The 20,934-nt window shown below is 39.9% G+C and overlaps 1 protein-coding gene across 1 annotated transcript in view; it reads right to left on the reverse strand.

Annotated features, from left to right (window-relative positions):
- Positions 1 to 13,464: 13,464 nt before the first annotated feature.
- The window catches only part of LOC123513301, a 10,107-nt gene continuing 2,637 nt past the window's right edge, over positions 13,465 to 20,934 (reverse strand). The window contains exon 3 of the mRNA XM_045270389.1: positions 13,465 to 14,392. Within this exon, the coding sequence (XP_045126324.1) occupies positions 14,175 to 14,392 (218 nt within the window). The 3' untranslated portion in view covers positions 13,465 to 14,174. The remainder of the gene's footprint in view (positions 14,393 to 20,934) is intronic.

Below are 20,934 nucleotides of genomic sequence, written 5' to 3' on the forward strand. Positions count from 1 at the left end.
TTCACAAGGACTTAAGAACTTTTTTTTATGAGGTCAAGGTTTTGCACTTTGTTTACATGGGCGAAGAAGTCTGAGGCAGTGGTTGGTGGTCAGTCTATGGCAACAGAGACTCAAAATATCAGATATCTTCGCACATGTAAACAAAGTGATGATAGGCACGTACTACACCACAAAATAACTCTGATTGATTGATTGATTGATACATTTATTGTTGAATTAATAAACAATTACGATAAAGGAGGAGGATGGGCCTTGCCACCCACCCCCCAGGAGAAGCACTGACTTCCCAAAAGTATTTGTAGCCTAATCTGAGCCTCATTGCCACCCTGTCATGTGATGCAGTGTGTCTCCTGTAGGTGTAAGCACAGCTCTGGGAGACACGTGCATAGTGAAGACTAGTGCTACTGCCCCTATGGCAACAAAGCTCCAACTGATCACTAATGCTACTATGTACAAAATCCTTAATGCTACTCTTAACATAACCCAGAGTGTACTCAGTGCCAGGGTCCACTGTGTCATCTTGTAGGGCACACTGAGCAAGGTGGTCTGCTTTTTCATTTAATAGGATACCCACATGAGAGGGTATCCAGATGAAATGGACCGTGGCACCGGCACCTTCTAGGGCGTGGATGAGATCAAGACACTTGACCGTGCACCGGCACCTTCTAGGGCGTGGATGAGATCAAGACACTTGTTAACTAGATCACAGTCCATTGGGGAGGTGGATTGAAGGGCGTACAATGCAACCTGACTGTCAATAAAGAAATATACATTCTTATGGAGAGGCACCACAATGTGGAGCGCCTCCAGTACAGCATAAAGTTCTGCTCTAGTGGAAGACATGGGTGCAGGGAGCCGCCTGGAAACCACAGTGTCAGTATAGAGACTGGCAGAGATGTAATCACGGATGAACAGCCCACATCCGGACCTGCTGCCATTGACTGACCCATCACAATAAACATGAATAGCCTGAACGTGTGGGTACTTGGACAATTTAGTCATGAACATGTCTTGCACCACATGAGGGAGCCAGTCCCTCTTGGGCTGATGCAGTGAGTGAATATCAACACTGACATGAAGAGGGTTCCAGGCGGGTTGCAGCGGTGACATAACAACGTTAATACAAGCCTCGGCTACACCTACACTACACTTGTCAGTGCTCCCAAAATCTTCCTGAGGCATGGTGTTGTAGGAGTGCGAGGATCATGATACAGGGGGGTCAGTGATCCCTTTAGAGAGTCTGAGCCCGTGCATAGCATCTGACTAATTGTGTGATAAGTCATTTCCTGTACCCTACACATAATACTCGGCAGGTGCAGTTCAGCTCTGAGGACTTCAATCCGTGCAGTCCTGGGGCATCCCAAGATTATCCACATGGCTTCATTCTGTACAAGCTCCAGGGGACGGAGTTGGGTGGCACTAAACTGTATTAAAACAGGGGCGGCATAATCAATAAGGGACCGTATGACAGATATATAGAACATTCTTAGGACTGGAATGCCCGCCCCCAGGCCCCTGTTGGCTAGCAGCCAAAGTGGTGCTAGCCGTGGCAGACAGAGGTCTAGAACATAGTGGACGGCTTGGAGAGACTTCCTAAAGCTCATCTGAACAACCAGGTACTTGTGTATGTGAGCTCTAGGGATGGGAATGTTATTTACAGTGGGAAGCCGAGAGACCTTCCCTTTAGCTTGAAATTTTGTTTTACATTCATTCTCTTTCTTTAAAGGTAACAATATATAATAGGTCATTCACACTAGTAATTCACACAGATGAAACCAGTCAGGAAGAATTTGCATACATCACATGAACCAGTTAAAACAAAACACGTGATCGGCGATCTTCATCTTGACACAGGGAAGACTCACTGTGCTCTTTGCGGTGTGATGCTATTACTCCTTTAGGTAAGACACACTTTCATACAATTAAAAACTGCACCTATCTTTTAACATTCTTACCTTGCATACCTGTAAAAAAAATGATGATAAAAAAAGAAAAATCATGATTATTAGACCAGCTAGTAGTCTCTCACAGTCCTTGCTAATGCCATTTGTCAGGTACTGTACATGTTTACATCTCACAAAAAGATTGATACTAGGCTACTAGCAAATATTAAAGCTTTTAAATGGGATCTAATACTGATCTAAATGCATGTGAGTCTTCAAATGTTCTTTAATTCATATTCAGAGCTTAAATTTGCTCATTTACCTCTTTCTTCATTTCAATGGGTGTGTCTTATGACCCCATCCATTTTATGGGCCATCAAAACGGTACTTCATTTATTCAGTGCGTTTCTATACTGTACTATATTTTTCCTTTCCCAAATCTGTCTATATATTTTTGTCTCTTTGTTTTGCATATTTAGAAAATGAATGCTGCATGGTTTTATGGTCAACTTGTTTCAACAGAAGAGATAGAAGATAAAATAAGATAATAAAGATATCAAGAAAATTCAGAAATTATGAAAAGATCAATAAAGAAAATTATTGAAGTTTATCAAGGAAATTCCAATTGTGATATCTCAGTTTGAATTATTTGTTATAAAAAAAGTTTTATGCTCTTCTGAAAGAAAAATGCAAGATAACATAGTTTTCTTACATGTTTTAGAGAAAAAGAAAATGGTATTTTTCATTTAATTTTTATAGCAGATATTTTATTTATTTATTCTGTTTTGCTTCTTTACTTACGTTTATTTATGTATGCAATTCAAAAGGGTCACCAATGGCAGCTTTTTCTTTTTTTTACAATTTCTCCAAATAATATCAGGAAAAATAATGAAAAAAATCAATAAAAATCATTAAAGCTTGTCAAAGAAAGTCCATTTGTGATACCTATTTCAATTATTTGTTATTGAAAAATTTTATATTCTTCTGAAGGAAAAATGCAAGATAATAGTGGGGCCGCCGTGGTACAGTGGAACCATGCGTGCTTTGGGGTCCGAGGGGTCTCCAAGCACAAGGGTTCGAATCCTGTCCACGGTCCAAGTGTAGGTTGGGCTTCCTCACTCGAGGCAACGGTTTCCTAGTGGGTGGGCTTTGAAATAGGAGGTACCTCAAAAAGTATCCCCTTTAGCCCATAAATTCCCGTGAAAAGTCCACATGGTATTAAAAAAAAAAAGAAAAAGAAAGAAAGTCCATTTGTGATACCTATTTCAATGATTTGCTATTGAAAAGTTTTATATTCTTCTGAAGGAAAAAATTCAAGATAATGGTGCTTTTTTTTTTTAAGATGTATTAGAAAGAAAATATGAAATCAAGAAGTTCATATAATTTTTATAACACTAAAAATTAAATAACCTTTGTTACGGCCCGCCCGTAACATACTCCACTACCATCCCCTCCTCCGTTTGTTACCTCGTTCGCCACCTCTCCGCCTCCCCTTCCATGTCACCGTCTCGTGAACCTTCCACGCCACCGTCTCATGAACCCTCCATGTCACCATCTCATGAAGCCTGGCTACTGTCCCGAAGTTGGATTCACGCGGCCCCATTCGACTCAACCGGAAGTGTTAAGCCAGCTCTTGGCTTTCTGGAAGTCAGTCGAGGTCCAGGCCTCAACCAGTGAAAACAACGCCTCTTGGGACTACCGTGGGATCAACCATCACCCAGCACTTCACCACTGCGACTCCGCATAAGTATCACTTCCCCTCGTCCCGTGTTTTCCACATTGCCTCCATATAGGATTAGGATTATTGTTAGGTATTAAGTTGGGTTCTTTATTGTTGTATTTATTTCTGTGTTATATGTATATGTGTATGTCATTTTCCTGTTTCATGTTATATATCTGTGTTTCATGTTTCATGTTATATCTATGTGTGTCAGTTTCATTATGGGTTATTAAAATAGCTTTTTAAAGTGCCCCCTTTGCATTACCTCACCAGTTGAACCTGCAGTGTTTTTTTATTGTTATTGTATCATAACCCATGTTCAGTGTTCCATTTTTCCAGTGACTTCCTTTCTGTGATTACATTATTTTTTTTATGTGTTTCTGTGGTGTTGTGACTTTGATGTGTTTTTTTTCTGTGACTTACTCTGCGTGTGGTTTAAATTTACCTTTGTGCGATCAAGTGGCTCCTTTTGGGTTAAAAGTACTTCGTGACTTTCATTGGTATCGCATAGCAGTGGTAGAGCAGGAAACTAGGTAGAAAGGCGTGTTCACCGATAGCACTTATCTCTATTTTTTGCACATAGGCAGGTGTGTAATAAGTGTTATCCAAGTGTTGGGATCATCATATGTTCATGCGAACCCTCAATCCCCTCACTTCGCGGATCATTTTTCTCGCTAGTTAGAATGGGCCATTTTAACTAGTCTCTCAGACTAATCCGCCTCCTTATCAATAACAAGTCTCAGTACAATTCGCTCCTCACTCTCAAGTCTCGTAACTAGAGTAATCCGGATCTCTCTTAATGCCGTAATTCTCTAGTTTACCCCCTCATTAGTGATTGTACTCATAAGTGTTTACTTAAGTATAACCTAGGTAATTTCCAAGGTTGCCTTTATTATCACTCTGCCAAGTTCCTCACTTAAGTAATTCGCTTATAATTTTTTTTTTGTGTTGTTTAACATCTATTTAATATGGCTTCTGCTCAGTTTAACGTTGAAGATTTTTGTGCTGACCCTTCTCTGGAACAACTTAAAGGTCCTAATATCAAGAAGGACCAATGGAAGACCATCGCTAAACATTTTTATGTTCCCATCACGTCTCAGATGACTAAAGAGGTCATTAAGAATGTAGTTGTTGAACATCTAGTGTAAGAAGGTCAGTTGCTAGGAAATGCCATAGAAGAGTTAACTCCCATGTCAGCCACTACGAGGACTATAATACACAGTCCTCAGGAAGAACAGGATAAGAGTAGGATAAGTCAGTGGGAAATTGAGAAGCTTAAACTAGAATACCGGATGCAGGAAAAAAAACAAATGCAACTACAGGCAGAAAAAGAAGATAAAGATAAAGAAAGAGAATTACGGGAAAAAAAAAGAAGAGAGAGAATTTCATTTACAACTTAGAAGGCAGAAGAAAGAGTTAGAAATTCAGGAGTTAGCCCTACGAAATGACGCTAAGTTTAGAGGGGAAGAAATAGATATAAAGAAAAAGTTAGCAAGCTTTAATCCCACTACAGCTGCTCCGCGAGTTCCCCCTTTTTGATGAATCTGATGTTGACGGGTCATTTCGCGCTTTTGAGAGCATTGCTAATAGGAATAAATGGTCCAAGGATCAGTGGGTGTCTCTCCTTGTCCCTAAGCTAGTAGGAAAAGCTTATAGGGTATACAACGGCCTTAGTGATGAGGTAGAATATGAAGAGATCAAAGGTAACATTCTAGACGCTTACTCTATCACTTCTGACGGATACAGACAACAGTTCCGAAAGTATATGAAATCAGAGTCTCACACCTATGTTGAATTTGCTAGTGAGAACTAAGACAATTTAAGAAATGGTTACACTACAGGTACAACACATAAACATGGTGTAGCATTTTATGTAAGGAACACACTTGAGTTTGTCTCCATACCAGTTGTCTGTTCAAATGTACACATTATTTACCTCATGTCCCTTAAATTACACGTCATAGTTGTCTACACCTTCTTATTCACACTTAGAAAATGACTTCCTGGTTAACTTTCTTATGGAGTATTGTTTGAACAAAGTTGTGGTTATCTTGGGGGATTTTAACCTACCAGCTGTTGACGACTTTGAAGGAAGCAATGTACAAAGATTATAACATTTTTACTCAACATTTTATGAACTGTTTCATATCTCTTAGCCTTAAGCAATGGGTTAATTTCTCAACTTTTTACCCATCGGGTAACACACTAGATTTAGTATTTACATCTGAGCTTGATAGAGTGGGAACTATTACCTCACTCTGCCCTATGCCTGGATGTGGTCATGTTTCTATATTACTTGACTATTTCTTTTCTACTAACTCTGACTGCTACAGTTCCCACTAAGAGAGCATGGAACAAGGCAAAATATAATAAAATCAACACTTAACCTTTCCAATGTTGACTGGGATTTTGAACTTGCATATCTTTCATCTGATTTAATGTATGAAAAGTTTCTTGACATTGTCACACCTCTTATAGATTTCTATGTACCACTAAAGCCTTCCAAACCCCACTTTAAAACCTTCATGCCTCCCCACCAGTTAAAAAGAGAGCAAAACAGATTATGGTCATCATATAAATTACAAAGGGCTACACATGGTTGTCGCTCCCCTCAAGCTCAAATTGCTTTAAATAATTTCAATCATGTTAATTCTCAATTCAGAAACTTCCACATTATTTCCCAAAAAGAACATGAAGAGGCTCTTGTAAAAAACTTGCGTTATAACCCTAAAGCTCTGCACCAGTATGTGCGCAAGAAAAAAGTTTGTGCCCCGACAGTAGGTCCTTTAAAGTTAACAGATGGATCATTAACTACTGACTGTTATCAGATGGCCGAGTTATTTGCTGACAGTTTTGCCTCTGTTTTTGGGAACAAAAACTTGTATCCTGCTCCTCACCAACATAACGACTCCCAAATTGCACATATTGACATACAACAGGAAGACAGTCGTCAGAAACTCTCTCTACTAGACTCTAACTCCAGTATGGGCCCGGATGGTATTCACCCTCAACTGTTAAAGTCTTGCCCAAATCTAACTTTTCCACTTTCTTATTTTTAAGAAGTCAGTGTCAACAGGCACACTTCCTAGAAAGTGAAAAGTATCTCAAATTACCCCTATTTTCAAAAAAGGCTCCCGCCATCAGCCGTTAAACTATCGTCACTAACTTCTTGCATGTGCAAAATGATGGAGAGAATTGTCTTAAACAGGTTGTTGTATAAATTAGGTGATCTTATGTCTGATAATTTATTTGGTTTTATCAAAGGTAAAAGTACAACAGATTGTGTTATAAAGTGCCTGAGCAATCCCAACATTCACTGCAGAGTTTTTGTGGACTTAAAGGCTACATTTGACAAGGCAAACCCAGATGTTATTCTTGAGGCACTGGTAAAAAAAGGCATCAAGGGACGCTTGCTCAGATGGATGGGGGACTATTTGATCGGACGCAGTGCAAAAGTTTCTTTTCAAGGTATTGAATCTGAAGAGAAAAGTTTTTAATTAGGCACCCCACAAGGTGGTGTTTTAAGTCCAACACTTTTCAATATATAAATGGATCAAATAGGCAGACACACTTTTCTTCATGGCACTCAAGTTTTGATTTATGCAGATGACATCCTGCTGCAGTGTGTTAATGAAAAGGTTATGACTCAGGCACTTACTGAACTTGATTCCTTGTGCTTACGTCTGGGGTTAGTGGTGAATGTAGGTAAGACCAAATTCCAATCAAGAGATGTGACTGACAGAGTTCTGATGCTTAATGGACAAAGGGTTGAAAGTGTTACTAATTATAAGTACCTAGGAATGCATATTGGCTTTAGTTCAACCCAAAGTGCTGTGAATCATGTTAAGAACATTTGTAAGGCAAGGTTGAAACCATTGAAATTATTAGCTAATAATGGATGTATTACGGACCATGTACATTAGTACTGTTCGGTCAATTATTGATTATACTGCCCCTGTCCTTGTATCTCTTCCACAGAACAGCCTGCGAGCTTTGGAAGTGGTACAGAATGAGGCAAGGCGAATCATATTAGGATGTGCAAGGACAACTAGAATTGACATTATGAGAATGGAACTGTATCTTCCAAGTATTCATTATACGGTTAAGGAGTTGGTCGTTGGTGCTGTCATTAGGATGACTAGAAGAGGGGATGATGCCTTAATATCCTTGGTGAACTCTTGTCAGAATTCCCGCTGCTCTGTTAAACTTAACAGTTATGGTAAAAAGTTGTATGCAGCCTTGTGTGAGTATGGGGCAGTGCAATACTGTGCACCTTTAGAGAAAACTGATAGTCTTCCACCTTGGTTGCATCATACAATTAAAGTGGATATTTTACAATTGCATGCCAAGAAAGATGAACTGTGTTCTCTAAAGCTGAAACAAATTTTCTTATCTAAAATTAATGTTTTACCTAGATATAATGTTGTAAATATGTATTGTGATGGGTCTGTTAGTGGTGATAAGGCTGGATGTGGTGCAGTAATTAGGGAATATTTTGAAGAGGGTGTCTATACTGATGTACATGTATCTAAGAGACTTGGAGATTTTTCATCAATTACAACTGCTGAACTACTAGCTATATATGAGGGACTGTTAGTTTCATCTGTGAAAGGTAAAGATATTTATGTCTTTGTTGATAGTCAGAGTGCTTTGTCCTCTCTTAACAGTTTTAATACTGTAAATGAGGCCTTGGTGGCTCACTGCAAAGCCATTGTCTTTCAACTAAAAGATGCTGGGCACATTTTGCAATTTATGTGGATACCATCTCATGTTGGTATTTGCCTCAATGAAACAGCTGACAAGCTTGCAAAGGAGGCACTAAATAAGACTTCAATAGATTCGGAAGCCACTATGAGTCTTAGTAGAATCAAGGGTGTCTTGATGAGTAGGCGGAGACAATGGGACTCTGAAATTATTGGCAAACTCATTGATAGTGGAAGTGAGAGTGTGAGACACTATGTAACTGTGTTTAACAACACCAATACATCCGCTAGAGTGGACACTGTCATCATGAGACTACGGGTAGGGTACAAATATTGGTGGGAGTATGCCACCAGTCAAGATGGCATATCCTGCAAATTATGTGGTCAAGACAATTCTCACACTCTGCAACACTATCTATGTTTTTGTCCGAGAACTGAGGAGTTCCGGGATCTCCAGATCAGTGACGCAACTTTGCAAGCTTGTCACCTGATAAATAATAATAATGTGCCCAACATCTTAAAAAAGTACAAACACTTTGCACCTAGGGTGTAATTTACTGTAACTATATGTACATATCTATATTTAGTAATATTATATCTGTGTTACTACTTTTGTAAGGCCTCTCAAGGTCAGCTGGGTGGGCATCCCAGCATGCTGGCTGCCCCCTTTGATTTTTATATCAATAAACTATTTGAATTTGAATTTGAATTTATAGATTAATAAGCCTAACATCAGTGTGTTGCAAGACTCTTGAGCGCATAGTGGTTGACAGTCTTACAGAATATCTTAATAGTAATGGCATTTTATCAACAGCCCAGTTTGGCTTCAGGAGTGGGAGATCAACTGAGGACCAACTACTGCTTACTTACAACTCTATCACATCATGATTATACAGTGGATATACAGTAGACTTAATTCTGTTTGATTTTTCTAAAGCATTTGATGTTGTCAACCACACTATTCTCCTACAAAAACTTTCCTGTCTTGGCATCTCTGGTGTCCTACAGTGGATCAAAGACTTCCTTCCTCAGCGAACAATGTCTGTCTCTGTTACAGGCGTCCCAAGCAGTCACAAGTTAATCCCGAGTGGAGTATCCCAGGGTTCAGTTCTTGGTCCTTTACTTTTTATTATCTATGTAAACCACTTACTGTCTTACATAAAGAGTGATTGCAAAATATTTGCTGACGATCTAAAGATTTATCTGCCCATTCGTAACTTGCCGCACATTCATACAGTTGTTGACATGTGATATCAACTCTATATATAGAATATCTAACTCCTGGGGGCTTTCTTTAAATATAGATAAATGTGTCAAACTGAGATTCAACAGAGGCACTTTTCCAGAGCAAGACAGGCCCATATAACACCTACTCACTCAATAGTACAGATATACAAAAGGTTAATGCCCACAAGGATCTTGGTGTACTGGTTGACACTTCTTTACGCTTCCACATGCACATAAAAACCACAGTTAACAAGGCTGCAGGTCTGGCAGCAAATTTACTAAAAGCAACTATTTGTAGATCACAGAATTTCATGCTAAATCTTTTTAATACACATGTAATACCACTACTAGAATACTGTTCATGCCTATGGAACACATGTTATCTTGGAGACCTAAAGATGCTAGAAAGTGTTCAGAAGTCGTGGGCTCGACACATAGACGGAATGACTGGACTGTCCTACAAAGAGCGTTTGTTAGCTCTTGACCTCTACTCTGTATGTGGACGCCTTACTCGTGCTGACATAATAAAGTACTGGAAGATCTTCCACTCTGAGTGTTCTATCTCTCCCGAGGATTTATTCATCACAGCACCACATGCACATACTCGTGGGCACCGTTTTAAAATAGCTCACCAGTACAGTTCAGTGGATCTTAGATCTCAATTTTTCTCATTCCAGTGTGTCTGTTTATGGAATTCTTTGCCTGACCATGTTGTTGCTCTGAACTCGCTGCCATCCTTCAAATCAGCCCTTCACAGTCATTTAGGTGACATTCTGTACGACTTTGTGGAGTAATATGCATACACACATGTGCTGCTGTTTGCTGCACAATAATATATCCTGCATTTCTGAACAGTTTCAATGGGTACACATTCCAGTCCACTCACAGTTTGTTACAATCATCCAGTAATCTACATCTAAAGTTGACTGGCGTACCTATTTTCCTAGCTACCTTTATTCCTACTCTTCGTTGTATTTTTCTGGTTTGGGAGCTAAGGGTGGCTAACCAGGTGAGTAGTAACCAGGTGAGTAACGCATATGTACCGTATAACGAGGACTTACTGTAATGACTTCCTATGCATATCTTACTCATTGCAGTTAGGTTGCGACAGAAACGAAGTGCATATTCACTAAAAACATGTCAAATCTACCAGAAAAAAAAAACATTTAATCTCGAGGTGAGCTGTTCATGTAACTAAAAATTTACCCTCATCTGGCCCCTACGATCCCGTCCCAAAGCTCCACGCTGACCACGCCAGAGAACCCGCTCACCCCTGGTTGATCACTGCCCAACATCACCGAGGTGGGGATTCTACTGGATGTCTGTCGTCTATTGAATTAGATTGTATATTCTAAATAAAAGGAAGAAAGGGATTATACTGTTTCCTTGGCACTTGGGGGAAGAACCACTTAGACTCTTAACACTTCCCAAAATCAGAAAGGCAAGGAGACAGACTCTTCAGACTGTGGATGAACCAATCTTGGACGATGATTCGGCTGATTTTACTAAGATATGAAAAGACTCTGTGCGAAATGTCAATGTGATACAAGAGCAAAAGTGAGGATAAAGTGTGTGTGCATTGTGTGAGTGGGATGGATTGGAGTGGGAAGTCTCAGGAAGACATTGAGGCAATGGCTGTTGAGTTTTTTTTTTTTTTTTTTGTGAAATATGCAACTTAGGTTGTCATGCTACTGTATAATGAAACTTTACATGGAGTCCTTTCAAAATTTTCCATTGAATTCTGTTGGAGATTTATTTGTTTATGATTTCAACACTAACAGTTGCTCTCAGTTTGCTCAGTTTGTTGGTTGATACACTGTCTAAAAATATAAAATTAGTTTGCAATCTTTTTTTTTTTTTACTCCTTAACAGGCAAGAGGAATTACCAACTACTTAATGACAACGATTTTGATAGCTTGTGAATAAAAAAAACATAAGGCACCTAGCCCGATTACCTAACACCCACTAGCACGTAAACCTGCCGTTTAGTAGGCGCACTGAGCTATCCTAACCTTCCTTCACTTCCAGTGCTCTATGCAGAGAAACCACAAACCACAGCAATAGAGGATTGTGCGATACCTGCCATTATATCAGATACGATTTTACACTACTGGTAAAACTTTTGCTGTCGTATTCCAATCTGGAGATATTGTAGCTGATATTGTCAGCTTAAGGTAGTGCATATTCATTTTATCACTTGTACAATTCAAGAAAAATTGCACACTGTTCCTTTCTGCAGGGCACCCAGGTCCTCATCTATGCTGATGACATACTCCTCCAATGCCCTCAACCCAGGGTTCTCCAGTTAGCTTTGTCACAACTGGCAGTGCTGTGTGTCCAAATGGGACTAGTGATTAATGAATGTAGAACAAAATTTCAAGCTAAAGGGAAGGTCTCTCGACCGTCCACTGTACCTGGGTGTTCAGATGTTCCACTATGTTCGAGACCTCTGTCTGCCACGGTTAGCACCACTTCAGTTGCAAGCAAACAGGGGCCTGGGGGCTGGCATTCCAGTCCTAAGAACGTTCTATATATCCGTCATACGGTCCCTCATTGATTTTGCTGCCCCTGTTTTAATACAGTTTAGTGCCACCCAACTCCGTCCCCTGGAGCTTGTTCAGAATGAAGTCATGCGGATAATCTTGGGATGCCCCAGGACTGGACAGATTGAAGTCCTCAGAGCTGAACTGCACCTGCCGAGTATTATGTGTAGGGTACAGGAAATCACTTGTCGCACAGTTAGTCGGATGCTATGCATGGGCTCTGACTCTCTAAAGGGATCACTGACGCCCCTGTATCATGATCCTTGCACTCCTACAACACCATACCTCAGGAAGATCTTGGGAGTACTGACAAGTGCAGGTGTAGCCGAGGCCTGTATTAACGTTGTTATGTCAACGCTACAACCTGCCTGGAACCCTCACCGTGTCAGTGTTGATATTCACTCCCTGCATCAGCCCAAGAGGGACTGGCTCCCTCATGTGCTGCAAGACATGTTCATGAATAAATTGTCCACCTCCTCCATGGACTGTGATCTACATGTAGTTAAGAAGTGTCTTGATCTCATCCATGCCCTAGAAGGTGGTGGTGCCATGGTCCATTTCACCTGGATATCCTCTCATGTGGGTATCCCGCTAAATGAAAAAGCAGACTGCCTTGCTCAGTGTGCCCTCCAAGATGACACAGTGGACCTTGGCAATGAGTACACTCTGGGTTATGTTAAGAGTAGCATTAAGGACTTTCTACATAGTAGCATTAGTGATCAGTTGGAACTTTGTTGCCATAGGGGCAGTAGCACTAGTCTTCACTATGCACATGTCTCCCAGAGCTGTACTTACACCTACAGAAGACACACTGCATCACACGACAGGGTGGCAGTGAGGCTCAGATTAGGCTACAAATACTTTTGGGAAGTCAGCGCTTCTCCCAGTGTGTTCTGTGTGCTGTGTGCTGCACCAAGGGGACACACTCTGCATCATTGTATCATGGAATGTCCTCTCATTGCTAAATTTAGGCCATTAGGTCAATATGATTTGTATAGCCTCATTGAACATCTAGACTCAAACACTCTCATGGATATACTCAGGGAATATCCTCAGTTTGCTCCTAGACTGTAGGATGTTTAGGCAATAAGGTGTGCAATATCTGTATTTATTCATTTATTCTTGTTATGTATACTGTCTATATATTTTTTGATACTTTAACCTTAAGTCTTTGCCCAGGGGGTGGGTGGCAAGGTCCATCCTCCTCCTTTGTTGTATTTTATTATTAATTCAACAATAAATGTAGCCTATCAATCAATCAATCAATCAATTCAAGAATAATTATGCAGTAGCAACAGTACAATGTTATCTTTGCTTACTTTAGCTTTGTGTTTTAGGTAATACCTTTGTGGCTTCCTTAAGGGAGTTACAAGGAATGAACATCTTCATATGTTGATCACATTTTATTGAAATTGTGTTTAATGAAGTATACATAAATTGATTATGATGAAAGTAGCAATATAGCAACTGGGTAAATTACTACATTTACAAATTCATACAATAATACAGGAATAAAACAAATGAGTTTTTACACTTATAAGTTGTTTGTAATGATATTTGTGATCATTCCAGAAATATCTTCTAGACCACCATAAGCTTAAGCACCTGTCCAAACTAATCATGGTTTTATAGGGGCACAACCAGCTTAAAGACTGACTAGATGACACTGTCTGTGGCCAGATATTTTGATCTCAGGATCGGTAAAAATTCATCAAATGGGTTATCTATTTAACTTCCAAGTAGAAAGTAAAACCAATACATCACAAGGAGTAAGGAGTAAGAATCCTTAACATCTACTTTGCAACTGAGTAAAGAGTTGCTTCTTTGGACTAAGGTTTGATCCAACCACGCATATATATGGGAAAAAAACTTTATGAGAAAGGGGATTGAATATATCACCTTAATTTCCAAGAATGTCTTTGGTATTTCTGATAATTAGCACTACACCTTGCAATTCAGGAGAAACATGGGAAAGATACAATAGGCTAGTTAAATTTTTAAGTTCATCAATGGCAAGTCATGATAGTGATGATGAGTAGTAATGGTCTGTGTGAAACAATAATCGAGTAATATGAAGCTGTGGGTATTACAGCATCACCTAATGATGATATCCTCCCGCATATTTCACTCCTGCACGGTGGCGAACACCCCATTTAAAGTTACCATTGTAATCGGTTTTGACAAAAGTATATACGGGTCCAACAACACCCTTTTTGTGGTGTACTTTGTGAGTATGAGGAGGTGCATAGCTTGAGTCCCTGCGGATACGTACAGCAGGGGTAAATGAAGCTGGGGCAACTGGAGCTGCTACAGGAACTGTGGATACATTGATATTAGAGATATTTTTATGATTCAACTTCATTGATACAAACAACCAGCAGTATACAAGCCTAAGCAGAAGAAAAAAAATCACATGGGTTAATACCATAGATATTAACTGATTTCTAGTAAACAGAAATTTATTTCTAATGTATTTAGATGGAAAATGATCAAGGTGAAAATAAACTCCACCAGAATAAAATTTCTCTACCAAAGAAAATGATGGCTTTGTAGCTTAAAGGAGAATTTCCCTCTTAAATGTTACAATCTTAATCATAAAATCTCTTCTTTTAAATGAATATAGACTGATGTACACGTTTCCAACCATGAAATGTACCTTTGCCATTCCTTAGTTTTAAATAAAGCGTGTAAGAATGCTGCTTGCTGCTTTTTTTCTTTACTAATCATGGTTTCATTTCAGAGAGGCTCTAAAACACAGAGAGAGAGAGAGAGAGAGAGAGAGAGAGAGAGAGAGAGAGAGAGAGAGAGAGAGAGAGAGAGAGAGAGAGATATGGTGGGTGGATGAGCAGTTAGCAGACTTCCCATAAAGAAGCCTTTCAGTGTTTAATAGTTGATAAAATTGGTGCTTAGTATGACATGTATGAAAGATATACAAATTCTCTCTCTCTCTCTTTCTCTGGAATTGCCCTTGCATATACTCCTGGGGGTGAGGCCCATCAACCTGCTGCTGTGGTTGCTGCTCCTGCACGACACAGTCTTCCCTGTGGATAGCCAAGACATTTGTCTTGCGACGTACCAGCTTTGGGGAAGGATTATTTATGTCAAGCTGGTGGAGCAGAGAGGTTGTGCCATGGGTGACTACATGGTCATGGCCTCCCTCAATTTGAAGAGACAAAGGATCAATCCCTCCCTACCCCTGCTGCTACCTCAACCCACACAGACTTGCCATCCCTTGACCTGAAGAGACAAAGGATCAATTCTCCATCCACAGTGTTATCTCTACTCCCCACAGATTCACCATCCCTGTGTCCAGCGAATTGCTTCCACTTTGAAGTCACTCCGGCCACTAATTGCTCCGGCCCTCGGTCACTCCGGCCCCCAACCCTGGTCACTTCCGCCTCCCACCCTGGTCATTCCGGCCTCCCACCCTGGTCATTCCGGCCTCCCACCCTGGTCATTCCGACCTCCCAACCTGGTCACTCCGGGGCCTCCTTGTTTACTTGTGAAAATATGATAAACACTGTTTAAACAACAGTAGAAAGTATCATTCTTCTCTGCTGTATTTTTTTATTTTAGCTATTGCCAAAACGACTTTAACATTGGTTAAAAGGAACATCAAGAAAGTCATCATTTACAGCTAAATCATTAAACAAAACTCAAATAAGAATGCTAAAAATACTAATGAAATTCATAATTCATTGTATTCGGCACAAAATAGCATCAAGAAAATAGAAATTGATTCATAATTTCTGTTTCCTCACAAAATCACATGATGAAAATAATAATAATAATAATAATAATAATAATAATAGTAATAATAATAATAATAATAATAATGTAGTGTTTAAAAAACAGATAAACAATATGTGAAACTAAAGAAGTTAAGTGGTTGGTCTACTCAGTGTGCAGCAAGCTTTCACTCAAAAAATGATATTCTAAAGAATATTGTAAATGTAGACACAACAGTCTACCTAACCTAACCTAACCTAACCTAACCTAACTCCTTCTTTCTGTATATATATATATATATATATATATATATATATATATATATATATATATATATATATATATATATACAGTAATACTCCGCTTAACGAATGTTCCTCTAACGAATTTCCGATTTAACGTATTATATAAAGTTAGACCAAAAAGTCCACATAACGTACAACCACATCCATTTTAGCGAATTTTCTGGGTTTGAATTTGCTGGGTGAGGGACCGAACGTGACAGCTTCACTGTGATTGGCTGGCTCCCCGCCTCTGTCTCTAGCGCTCCTGGAGCTGGATCCAAGATTCTTTAACAACATCAGAGCAACCTCCTGCCACGAAATGGCATCCATGAATGCTTGGAGGGATGGTGACGAAGTTGCTATCAGGTTGTTCTGAGGTTGCTGGGGACACCACCTCTGGAGGTGGTGTTACTGTCTTATATATGTATTTATGTTCACAAAACAACATTTTTATTAGCTTTTTACAAACCTTGTCCCCAAGAAAGGATTATTTTGTAATACATAAATAAAGTGAAATCTTACGTGGAATACCAAAAAATAAAGCAGAGATGAGATCGGTCATAGACGATGCGGAGACTCACAGCGACTCGGCCGCTTCTTCTTCTTCTTGTGACCCTAATTAAATACCGCGGGTATTCATTACTAATTCACTATCACTCAGTGCCACGGAGTCCAGGTTATCCTTATGGCATGAGCATATAAATACTACGATACGATATCCATTATAATAGGCAATAGAGGAGTGGAAACATAAATTTTGTGGTGAAAGACAACACTCCAATCTAAAAGGGTCACAAGAAGCGGCTGAGTCACCGTGAGTCTCCGCATCATCTGTCACCGATCTCATCTCTGCTTTATTTTCTGGTATTCCATGTAAGATTTCACTTTATGCATTACAAAACAATCCTTTCTTGGGGACAAGGTTTGTAAAAAGCTAATAATTTTTCTTTAAACCATATGGTATGTTGGGGACAAGCCCAGAACGCATCCCCCCCTATTTCCATTATTTTCTATGGGAAAATTACGTCCGCTTAACGAATTTCCGCTCTACGAACAGCTTTGGCACCCCTTATCCTGTTCGTTAAGCGAGTATTGCTGTATATATATATATATATATATATATATATATATATATATATATATATATATATATATATATATATATAAAACAATAAGCATACATTTTTCACATTTCTATTTACTTAAAAGAAACACATACCCACTTGTTAGGTTCAGACACAGACATAAACGTGCGTGCAGCCAGGGGGGCCGGAGTAACCTGGGTCGAACGCGGGAGAGGACGGAGTGACCAGGGCCAGAATAACTAGGGGCCGGAGTGACCGGGGCCGGAAGAACTAGGGGCCAGAGTGACTTGTTCCTATTGCTTCCTGCCAGCCTGCCCCAATGACCAGTCATGGAGTCTATCTGCAAGTCCTCAACCCCAGCCAGTGCCTGCCCCAGTCCATCCTTTGCCTCAGCATGTATTAGCCAGCCCTCTGCCCAAGCCAGTGCCTGCCCTTGTTAAGCTACCACCCCTTTCAAATCCCGCCCAGTCTCTACCAGAGCCGAACCATATGCCCCACGATACTATCCCCCCTCTAAGGAGACAACCCTGGATATGGACTCTCATGTCATGAACACAATTGGAGGATGAGCAGCAGGCTGTTATTATTGTGTTAGTCCCTGCTGTGTATGTTGTGGCTTCTCAGAATGGAGTACAGTGCTCCTTCCTGCTGCTCTCCAGGCTGACCAAGCTCATGAAATGGCTGAGGCTAGACAGATACTGACCTCATTCTGATGACACAGGTGGCAGACATACGGCATGTGAGCCTCGCAAGACGTGCTCCAGCTCGAAGCTGAGAACTATAATGTGTTAACCCCATGTTTATGGGGAGGCCGACATGATCTGACTTCCTCCTATGTTGCATACATTTTACAACAATGAAGTCATCAATCCCTCTCATATATATATATATATATATATATATATATATATATATATATATATATATATACAGTAAAGTCCCGGGTTACGTCGGTCTCGAGTTACGTCAAACTCGCACTTACGTCAGTCCACTATAATGCAATTTAAGATTTAAAAAGTTGAAAAGTTCTAAATCGTAAAGCGCGCGGTTTATTGTTATTGTTGGCCGCCAGGCGTCACTAGTGGTTATCCACCACACCGCCCACCTCATGCTTGAATACAATAACACTCTACGTACCTCAGTTCCACCACACTGTCGCCCCTGGCAAGAGTGTTCCTACATCTGCGTTTGCTGACTATCTTAGTATCTTGCTCAATGGCACCAAAAAGAAAACTCCTGAGTGATAGCAGTGATGCTAAGAAAAGGAAAACCATTACGCTACAAGAAAAAGTGGACATAATTAAAAGACATGAGAAGGGAGGCAGCAGCTGTGTGTAAGGGAGTGAAGAAGAAAATGGGAAGCCCGTTACCATGACAACGGGGAGGTTGACGACCTTGAGGGCTCACGCACCTATCACAACAATAACAACTCCGGAGCCTTCGCCTGGGCCACACGACACTCGCAGCTCACTTGCACCGTCTGCGCTTGTCTGCTGATCCCTATTGCCCTTTCCTATTGCATTTCCTGCTCCGCTGCCCACGCTTCTACTCCCACCGCACTGCACTACGCTCCCAGCTGTCCGCCTGGGCGTCACAACATTCGACCTGCCCACCCTCCTGGCGGCCTCAGGCGTCCACCCCTCTGGCAACATGCAGTCCTTCGCGTTCGCGGCCCTAATCAACAACAAAAACAAGCTTGTGTTTCATATTCCTACATACTTGTAAATAATATAACAATATAACCTTTTACTTATATAACGCTTCTACTCCTACCGCACTCCACAAAGCTCCCAGCTGTCCACCCTGGGCGTCACAACATTCGACCTGCCCACCCTCCTGGCGGCCTCAGGCCGCCCCTCTCGGCAACCTGCAGTCCTTCGCGTTCGCGGCCCTAATCAATATATTCCTACATAGTTGTAAATAATATACCAATATAACAATATAACCTTTACTTACCTGAATAACCATAAAAATATTGGTTGAAAACTCGATAATATGCTTTGAAAGTACAAAAACTCGAGTTACGTACAAAATCGACTTACGTCATGTTTCAGGAACGTAACTCTGACGTAACTCGGGACCTTACTGTATATATATATATATATATATATATATATATATATATATATATATATATACACACTCAACCTCGAAACAACAGACCTCCCATCAACAGATTTCGGAAACTACGGACAAATTCTGGAGTCCGGTTTAATCTACGAACAAATATTAAAATGCGTGCGATTGTCTGTTCCCGGCAAATTATTGTCCAGTAAACTTCGTTTTCTGTATTGTTTATTAATATTTATTAAACTGACCATGCTCATGTCATCTATTTCAGGCTATTTGTTGTACTTAATGCTTTGTAATACTGCTTGAATGATTTCTTAATGATTACACAGTATTTTACGTACATTTTACACAGTTTTTTATGTACTTTTCCAAAGAATGGACTTTTGCAATCTACGGACAGGGTCGTGCACGCATTTGTCGGTTGTTTCGAGGGTCGAGTGTATATATATACAGGCAATCCCCGCTTAACGAAGGTTCACACAATGAAATTTCGCTACAACGAAGGTTTCATTTTACTACCATCTTCTTGTTTATCGATAACCAAACTCGCTTTAACGAAGTTTTATACAGGTAATTTTTTCCAAGTTTGAAAGCACCGCCGTATCACGCAAGCTGACAGGCTTTTGAATACACCAGCGAGTCTCGTGGACAAGACGCGCACCACTCACTCCCTCTGTTAAAAACAATAACAGCATCAGAAGCAGCTCGTCTTCCCTCACTCAACTTACCACCAAAACGCCCTGCAATGTCGCCTAGCATTGCTAAGAAGACCAGGAAGTCTCTTACTCTCGAAGTCAAGCTGGATATTATTCACAGACACGAGAAAGGCAAAAAATCTAATAGCATTGCTCGCCACCATCTTGACTCCATCTACTGTCTCTACTATTTTCAAGTCAGCAGACTCTTTTAAGAAATCTGGTGAGACTGTATGTTCCTTGCAAGCTAAAAGAACCACCTGAACTTGTGACTCTACAATGGATAAAATGGAAAGCCTTGTGGAAATGTGGTACATAAGTTTTGTATGTGATACAATGATGCGCCCTTTGTTTACATTTTACAGGTTGCCGGTTAGTGTCTTTCCCGTTTCACTCTCCCTCCCTTCATAAATTTAAGATCATCATCATTATAAAGTTACATACATACATACATTAGTGTACATTATAATGACTTAAATTAAACTGCCTAAATGTTTAACTTCATAATTTTTATTTTTATTAAACCTTTTACTGTATTATGATGCACTCTCGCCACTCAATGGAAGTTCAAGTCAGGGGTTAAACTTGTTATAATCAGTTCGCTTAACAAAGGTTTTTTTAGGAACTTAACCCCTTTCTTTAAGCGGGGTTTGCCTGTATATATATATATATATATATATATATATATATATATATATATATATATATATATATATATATATATATTAAAGGTTCTCTGAAATAAATCATGATTAGTAAAGAAAAAATGCAGCAACCAACAACTTTATTTTATGCTCTCTATGTAAAGCTAAACAACAAACTGATTAATTTGAAGGAGTGCCAAAACATAAAAGGCGCTCTGAAATAAAACCATAATTCATAAAGATAAAAAATGCAGCAACTAACAATTTTATGCTTTTTATGTAAACGTGAACTGATTAATTTGAATCATGGTTTTATTTCAGAGAGTTATGTTTTGCCATTCCTTCAAA

Source organism: Portunus trituberculatus, chromosome 35, assembly GCF_017591435.1.
Source record: "Portunus trituberculatus isolate SZX2019 chromosome 35, ASM1759143v1, whole genome shotgun sequence".
Taxonomy (NCBI): domain Eukaryota; kingdom Metazoa; phylum Arthropoda; class Malacostraca; order Decapoda; family Portunidae; genus Portunus; species Portunus trituberculatus.